The sequence below is a fragment of the Octodon degus genome, unplaced genomic scaffold, assembly GCF_000260255.1.
Source record: "Octodon degus isolate 3935 unplaced genomic scaffold, OctDeg1.0 scaffold00001, whole genome shotgun sequence".
Classification (NCBI taxonomy): domain Eukaryota; kingdom Metazoa; phylum Chordata; class Mammalia; order Rodentia; family Octodontidae; genus Octodon; species Octodon degus.
In genome coordinates this window covers 8,012,730-8,021,481 of record NW_004524577.1, presented here as the reverse complement: position 1 = coordinate 8,021,481, position 8,752 = coordinate 8,012,730, and the positions used below count along the sequence as shown (strand labels likewise).

Here is an 8,752-nt window from a genome sequence, read left to right as displayed (position 1 = left end):
TGTGTGTGTGTGTGTGTGTGGCCAGCTCAGCCCACCTGGGGGCGGGGCTGCCTGGCATGTGGTGCTGGGGGATAGAACCGCGGTCCCTGTGCTTTGCCAAGCTTGTTCCAAGTAGGTGCTTTAGACCACTGAGCCATCTCTCCAGCCCCCTGGCCCTTATTATTATTAGTATTTTCCTTATTATTTTGAGATAGGGTCTTACTACATTGTTCAGACTGACTTTGAACTTTTGCTCTTCTGGTCTCAGTCTTCTGAGTAGCTGGGAGTAGGAGCCCATGTTACTCTTCCTGGCCAGCCCCCTTTGAGAGAGAAAGAGCAGGGGGCTGGCTTGTTTGCTCAGAGGTATTGTGTCTGCCTAGCACCCTCAGGCTCTGGGTCCTGGGTTCCACCCCAGGACCTGAACAAAATTTTACAAAGCCCAGTTTGTGTCAATTCTACCAGCAAGCAACAATATCTACCTAAAACCTAATACTTTCTTCTATATTATATTTATTTTCATGTTTTGCCTTCTTTTTTTTTTTTTTTTTTGCCTTCCTTTTAATGGCATGTGCTGATTTTCCATTTATGGAAGTGACACAGAAAGATTTCTTTTAAAATAAATTTATTAAGCAAATAAGAGTTCAACTTAAAGAAAACTATAAAGTAAGTAATACTAAAAGTGATAAACTGACATGTCAAAAATGCTAATATTCATGATTGAAGTTTGGGAAACCAGCCCCTGGGGAGTGGACTCTCCTCAGGTTTAGGATTAGGGATGAGGTTAAGGGTGGGGTAGAGTTAGGGGTAGGGAAGGGCGTCTGCTAGGAAGTAGGCCCACCAGCATTTGGGGCTCCGTGTCTATGGGGTAGATCATTATAAACAGCCCTGAGTTGGGGTAAATCTCTCTGGGCCACTGCAGCAAGCTGGGCAAAGGATGCCAGAGGCTGGGTGTTTGGAGCTGCCCTTCCTAGGGAAAAGCCTTTTGCACCCTGGCTCTCTTTGGATGAATGGTTCATGGCTGTCTCCTGGCTGCCCTCAGCGGGGTGCGCCGAGACCCAGGGCACTGCGGTGTGTGCAGCCGTGTGTGTCTGCGCAGAGCCCGCTGGTCTTCTTTGACTCTAAGTCCCAACCCCAGGCCCGTAGGGCCCCTCCAGCTGTGGTCAGTTCCTCCTTGCCATTTGAGGATGAAAGCCGCAGTCAGTGTAATAAAAGGCTCCTTCACTGGGTCTTGGCCTCTGTGTGTATTTTCTTGGATGACCTCAGGGTAGGGGACAGGGATGAATGTCAGGGAAAGGTTGAGATCTGTGGCTCTGGGAAGCTGGGTTCCTGCCATCTCCTGCCAACACACCTGTCACCTGTCACCATCGCTTCCATGCAGCAGCACCTCTTCTGGGCCTTGTGGCATCTGAGAGGCACTGTCAGAACGGGAGAGGGGCTGGTTTGGCGCTATTTCCTGTACGTCTGTTACTTCAGCTTCTTACTCTGAAACGCAGACTAGAAGCCTCTGGGCCCGCGCCGGCCTCACCTTCAGCTCTGAGCCAAGCGGGTGACGAGCGAGAGGCCCTGCTGGGCGTCCTCGGCATGCAGGCTCTGTCCACACTCAGCCTGCTGCCCGGGCAGGCCCAGGAGAACAGAAAAGTCGGACTGGAGAGGCATCTACCCCGAGACAGCCCTGGGGCCCCAGTGCCTTCCAGAGGGGGTTCTGGGGGGCCAGTCCCACTGGAGCTTTGGGGACTCAGAAGCCCATACTGGTCCGGCCTTCCCGCCTCCAGAACGCGGAGATCTGCTCCACGGTGACCCGAGGCTGCAGGCTCCAGTCAGGCTCAGGGCTTCCTGGCCGCGGCCTCCAGGCTTGGGGGCTCCCGAGCCTTTGCGTGGACTCTGGCCCCAGCTCAGGCCCAGCCCAACTCACTAGGCCTGTGGTGGGGGGCCTCTCCCCATGTGGCTGGGGCCCCCAGAAGGTGCTCCGGGCCAGGGCCTCAGGGGGCTCCTGGAGGACCAGAGAGTTGGGGGCAGAGTTCAGGGCCGCAGGGGCAGGTGGGGCGCTGGCCCGGGCTGGAGGGGCGTCTGGGCCCCTGTCGGGGAGCAGGGGCACCTCGCAGCCGTACCAGCCCTCAGAGCGCTCCCGGGCAGTGCCCGCCGGCTCGATCCACAGCTCTCCTCCGGGGCGCCAGACCAGGGCGGGTGCGCGGTGGCCGGGGTCAGGGCGCAGGGAGCGGCGGAGCAGGCGCTCGGCCAGCACCGCGGTGGTCAGGACGAAGAAGGCGGCGAGCGAGGCCAGGGCCAGCAGGATGGGGATGCAGGGCCCGCAGGGCGGCGGGGACCACCAGTCTGCCTCGCTCGCGGGGGCCCCCTCCAGGTGCCCCGGGAGCTGCCTGGGAGTCGAGGGCATCTGGGAGACACAGGGCGAGGAGAGGAAGCAGGTGAGGCAGAGTTGGCACAACCGAGAGCCAGAGGACCGAGGGCCTGGCGAGGGGCGCAGGCCTGTGCTCCCAGACTCGGCCTTGTCTCAAAATAAAAACCAGAGAAGCCTGGGGATGGCGCAGGGTTCAATCCCCAGCTGCGGGCGGGGAGAGAGAGCAAAGGGGACGCAAGAGGCCAGGCAGAGCCCCCCCCTGGCCTGCTGCCTGTGGCCTCGCCCGGCCCTTTAGGGGACAGCGTCTCCTTCCCCGACCTCGGGAAGCCTCGGAGAGGACACTGAGGTCTCTAAGGGCGCCTCCCTCCCATCAGGCGCTTCAGGTCCTGCCCTGGCTCAGAGAGGAAGTGGGGGTGGGGGCAGGGCTGCGAAAGCCCTCTCCCGACCCCACCCAACCCCACGAGGGCCTCTGTGGCCTCCCTTCCTGCCCCCCAGACTCCTCCGCTGCTTGCCAGGCCCCCGCAGGTGGCCTCGTCCTCTGCACACGCTGAGGATTTGCTGCGGCGCCCAGCCTCAGGCGCCAACTCTGCCCGGCCCCCGGCCTGTCCTGTGTCCGCTCTCCCTCCCTCGCTCCGGTCCTCAGGGGCCTCCTGCACCCCACCTCACCTTGGCTCTGCCGGCCTCCTGTCCCACCTGAGGGCCACCGTCCCTGTGCATGCTGCGAGGTGCCGGCGGGCGTCTGCGGGCACAGAGCGGCTGCTTCAGATGCGGCGGAAGGGAGGCTGCCACCTGTTGCAGGGCAGCTGCCCCGACTGCTCCTGCCCCACACAGCGTCTCCTAGGCGCCCCGGGGGATGTGGTCACTGCGGCGAGGAGGCGCTTCCTGCGTGAGGTGGGGCCGGAATGGGCAGAGCTCTGCTGAACGTGGCCTCACCCTAAAGACGTTTGCCCCGAGGACAAGGAAGAGGCCTCGGGGACCCTGGCCCTCCCATGCGAGACCTCCGTGGTGCGGCTTCTGCCTCCAGGGAGCTGCCAGTCCGCAGACCTGTCTTGTCGTCTGGGCCCCGCAGCCTCCTGCTTGGCCCGCCCGCCCGCCCTCTTCACAGTTAACATAGACCTCCTTGTCTTCAGACCGGTTAACCCCAGTTCTGGTTGGAAAAGATCTATGAGTGGGGCTTGGGTAGTAAAAATGGTGGCCTGTGGGGACAGTCCCAGGTATGAAACAGGCTCAGGCCTGTGTCCTTGCCCAGTTGGAGGATGACCCCGGGGGCAGAAGGCAATGGGGGCTGCTGGTGGCCGAGTCCAGGAATCTTCCAGAGGTTGTCTCGTGTGACCAACCTGCCGGCAGATGACGAAAGAACAGTCTAAAAATGGGAGGTGGCGTGCCCAAAGCCACACAATCCAAAAGTCTGTGTATATGTCTGTGTGTGTGTGAGTCTGTGTCTTGTGTGTATCTGTGTGCCTTGTGCGTGTCTGTGTGTCTTGTGTTTTTTTGTGTCTATGTATATGTCTGTGTGTATTTTTTGTGTGTCTGTGTGTGTGTCTGTGTGTGTGTGTGTCTGTGCCCATGGCGGGAGTGGCGTAACCAAGGGGGAGCACAGATGTAAATACCTCGGCTGGTAAACTCCCCGCACACAGCACAACCCTCAGTAAGTGTCTATGTTTTTGCAAAGTGACAGCCATTTAACGTGAACAATTACAAAAATAAATCAGTGCGCCAGATTGCTCAGCTGACTAAAGCGCCATCTTAAGCAGAGTGCAGCAGCCGGTTTGATCCCTGGCATGCCATGCTGGCCCAGCTCCTGGGGCATGCTGAGACCGAGATTGAGATTGGGCATGGTGGTGTATGCCTGTAATCCCAGCGCTTGGGAGGCTGAAAAACAGGAGAATCACTACGGGTCCGATCTAAGTAGTGAGACTCTGTACACCCTGTACTAAATACATACGAGAAAAAAAAAAAATCAACGCATTAGCATCTTACAAAACTGGTCACAAGAGCGCCTGACAGCCTGACAGCCTGACTGGCCTGGAGGGGAGGGGCCGGATGGAGTTGGGGGGAGTGGGCGGGGCGTGGGAGGAGTGGGGAACCCCAGTGCTCTGACACCTCGCGGGGGTGGGGCGGGGGGGAGGTGTTAGAATTTGATGAGATTAGAAACCTGAATTTAATAACACTGTACTGTAATGTACTCTTTTTTTTTTTTTTTTTGCAGACCTGGGGATTGAACTCAGGACCTTGCACTTGCCGGGGAAGCGCTTATTCCACTGAGCCATCTCCCCGGCCTCAAGTAATGTACTCTTCAAAATAGCTGTGAGGGTGTCTTCGTTACTTTTCTCTCATTGCTGGGACAAAATACCCGACACCCGGAGTTCAGGAAGGAGAAAGGTTTTGTTAGCTCCGCAGTGCGCTGGCTCCAGGGCGGCGGGGCGGGGCGCAGGGCAGCCTTCCAGGCAGCAGAAGACAGCGAAGGCACTGAGAGCACAAGGGGACAGCGAGGCTCTTTCCCTTCTTTCTACTGTAAACAGACCACCCGGCCCCCTACCTGCCCCTGCTCGGGTGAGGATATTACACATGAGGACCTTGGGCCCCTGCTGAGTCAAATTCTAAACTTTTCAGGTTCACACAATGTTTCAACCATTACAGATGGTAAGCGTTTTTTAAATTTTAATTAATCTTGCGGAACCGGCGATTGAACTCAGGCCCTTCTGCCTGCCAGGCAAGCACTTATTCTACTGAGCTAATTTAAAAAAAAAAAAATCTTTTATTTATTTCGTATAGTATCTGCCGCACAGCTCAAACTCACAGCGATCCTCCTGTCTCGGCCTCCCCAACGCTAGGCTCACAGGGTACACTGCAGATGCTGTTTAATGTTTTTGTAGGGGCTGGTGAGATGGCTCAGTGGTCTAAAGCACCTACTTAGAACAAGCTTAGCAAAGCACAGGGACCACGGTTCAATCCCCCAGCACCACACGCCAGCCAGCCCTGCCCCCTGGTGGGCTGAGCTGGCCACACACACACACACACACACACACACACACACATAAATAGAAAAAAATAGATTAAAAAATAATGTTTATGTATATTTTACTGTAAGCAAAAAATGTTATTTTTTAAAAACCCTAATAAGTAAATAAAACCTGAACATTAATTGTTCTCTTTTAATCTTATTTTCTTTTTTAAGGCAAACTTGGGGCCAGTGAGATAGCTCAGCAGACTAAAGCACCTGCTTAGGAAAGCACAGTTCGATTCCCCGCACCACATGCCACACCAGCCCCGCTCCCAGGGCGTGCTGAGCCAGCCAGAGTCTTGGCGTAGTGGGGTGCCTTGCAGTCCCAGCCCTGGGGAGGCTGAAAGCAGGAGGATCACCATGAGTCTGAGCTGCGCCGTAGTGAGACGCTGCAACAACCAAATAATTTTTTTTAAAGGCAAACTGTAGCCAGGCACGGTGGTGCAACCCTGTAATCCCAGTATTTGGGAGCCTGAGGCAGGAGGATTGCCCTGAGTTTGGGGCCAGTCTGGGCTACATCGTGAGCTCAAGGCCAGCTTGAGTAAGTTGCTGTTTGATGATTGTCTCTTGTTGAGGACCTGCCTCTCGGGGATGGCTGTAGTGAGAGCGGTTAACTCCACACCCAGCTGTGAGTTGCTGGGTTGAACTTCAAGTGCAGGCTGGACTGATCGGGACTCTTTCACTTGGGGGTTTTGGAACTGAGACTGAATGATTCTGGGTAGCTGAATCTGTTACATGGAAAAGTTGAAGCTGAGTGTGATGGTACATGCTTGTAATCGCAGCACTCTGGGAGGCTGAAGCAGGAAGGTCTCAGGTTTGAACCCAGCCTGGGCAATTTAGTAATTTAGCAAGATTTTATTTTTATTTATTTATTTTTTTTGTAAGATCTTGTCTGTTCTGGTTTATATCTAGATGCCCCTTCCAAGTCTCATGTGCTGATAGGTGAGGCTTTTTTTTTTTTTCTCTGTATTTTAAGGAAGGGTCTACAGGGTGTTCAGGATCTCACTAGATCGAACTGGTAGAGATTCTCCTGTTTACAGCCTCCCAATAATATTCATCCATCCCATTTTTTTTCTCTAGTGCTGAGGATTGAACTCAGGACCTTGTGCTTCCAGGCAAGCACTTATTCTACAGAGCTATCTCCCCGGCCCCTTAGGTGGGGCTTTTCGGGTGACTGGATCATGGGGGTGTGGATCATGAGTGGCTGAGTAATTTATAGCTAAGTGTGACGTCAGGAGTCTGAGGAGGTGGCTATTGGGGGCATGGCCTGGAAGGTTCTCTCAACCCTCCTCCCCCCTCCATCTCCCTTTTCCCTTCCTTCTGCCATGCTGCCTTCCTTAGAGCCAGGCAGCTGTGGACAAAAAGCTCTACAAACGGTGAGCCAAAATAAATCTCTCCTCTTTAGATGTGTGGATGTCAGTAATTGTGTTCCAGTGACAAAGTAATGGAGATGCTGTCTCAAAATTAGAAAAAATAAATATATAAAAAAGACTGGGACTGTAGCTCAGTGTAAAGGACATGGCTTCAGTTCCCAGTAGTACTAGAAAGCAAAATGTTGGGAGCCATCAGTGGCCCCTTCTGCCATTGCGTGTGTGTGTGTGTGTGTGTGTGTGTGTGTGTGTGTGTGTGAGAGAGAGAGAGAGAGAGAGAGAGAGAGAGAGAGAGAGAGAGAGAGTGGAACTCTGTCTGATGGGGTTCACATCTCCGGTCCCAGGTCCTTCCGTGTCCAGCTGTAGTCCTGCCTCCGGGTTCCTGTGTCCTCACAATTTTCCCTTGTGGCTGGCTTGTGTTTCTGTGACTTACAAACAAAAATGGCTAATTTATATAACCTTAGGCCTTTTCCAAGGTTCTAGAACACAAACCACTCAAACTGAATAGGTATGAAACAGCTTTCTTTGGGGAGTGGATACCAGGAATTGAACTCAGGACCTCAGCTTCCCAGGCAGGTGCTATGCCACTGAGCTAAATCCCTGGCCAAAAAAGTTTTATTATGGTTATATTTATTTATTTATTTATTTATTTTTTTGGCGGAGCTGGGGATTGAACTCAGGCCCTTGCAGCTTGCCAGGGAAGCGCTTATTTATTTATTTATTTATTTTTTTGGCGGAGCTGGGGATTGAACTCAGGCCCTTGCAGCTTGCCAGGGAAGCGCTTATTCCACTGAGCCATCTCCCCAGTCCCTATTATTATTATTATTCTTTGGCCAGCTCAGACCACCCTGGGGGGTGCACAGCATGTGGTGCCTGGGATTAAGCCACAGTCCCCTGCACCTGCCTGAGCTCGCCTAAGCAGGTGCTTTAGACCATTGAGCTATCTCGCCAGCCCCCTAAGTTTTATTATTATTGCAAAGCATATTTTTATTGTACTTTGCTATATTTGTTTAATATTTTGCAATAAAACATTTAAAAAATCTATCATCTACTCTCTCTGAGCTCATTTTTCCATTCTTTTGTGTGTACGTGTGTGTGTGTGTGTGTGTGTGTGTGTGTGTGTGTGTGTGTTAGGGAAGAGTCTACAGGGTGTTCAGGGTCTCACTACTAGATCGGACTCATAGTGATCCACCTGTTTACAGCCTCCCAAGAGTTAGGATTACAGGCGCACACCACCACACACAGTCTCAATTGCCATTTTAGCATACCTTGGGGGCAGGGCTGGCATGGCAGGCCTGCGGATTGAACCCTAGGCCCGTGTGCCTTTTTTTTTTTTTTTTTTTTTTTTTGCCATTCTTTGTATTTATCTGAATTAATAATGTCATGATCTACAAAATTTATTGAGTTAGAGATGCAGGACACGTTCTGGAATCTTTTTTTTTTTTTCTTGGCAGAACCGGGGATTGAACTCAGGCCCTTGGGCTTGCCAGGGAAGCCCTTCTACTGAGCCATCGCCCTGGCCCCAACAAACACTTATTCTACTGAGCTATCTCCCGGGCCACAGGAAATGTCTGGAGGTACGCAGCAGGCTCGTAGTAGGTGAGCTTCTGCCAGTCACTGCTGAGGCCTGTATTGGCCTATGAAGTTGGGACACCTCAAGGGCAAGGTAAGGCCACTACCCCCAAGGCACGCTGAGCCGGCCATGGAGACCGGGCATGGTGGTGCACACCTGTAATCCCGGTGCTAGGGAGGCTGAGACAGGAGGATCACTAGGAGTCCAAGCTGCATAGTGAGACCCTGTACCACAGCTGAAGACATCTGGCTCCAACCCAGTTCACTACAAGACTGCCGCTGCAGGCTCCACACTCCTACAGTAAATGCCGACCTAAAGATAAGGTCGTTCTTCTGATTGACACAATTTTCTACTTGGGAAAATATTTCTGAAGGTCCTGCTAGATTCCTGCGTTTTCTTCAGTATCTTTCTCCTTTGTGTAAAAACCAAATAAATACAGACTGCTCGGAGAAATTCTTGGCCAGTACTCA

General features: G+C 53.3%; 1 protein-coding gene across 1 annotated transcript; it reads right to left on the bottom strand.

Moving 5' to 3' along the window:
- Positions 1-1,065: 1,065 nt before the first annotated feature.
- Positions 1,066-3,147, bottom strand: CUNH16orf54 (chromosome unknown C16orf54 homolog). The gene is made up of 2 exons (XM_004622966.2): positions 3,002-3,147; positions 1,066-2,371 (listed from the first exon to the last, which is right to left on the bottom strand). Exons 1-2 carry the CDS (start codon positions 3,050-3,052, stop codon positions 1,715-1,717), a joined length of 708 nt encoding a protein of 235 aa, XP_004623023.2. The 5' UTR covers positions 3,053-3,147; the 3' UTR covers positions 1,066-1,714.
- Positions 3,148-8,752: the final 5,605 nt, after the last annotated feature.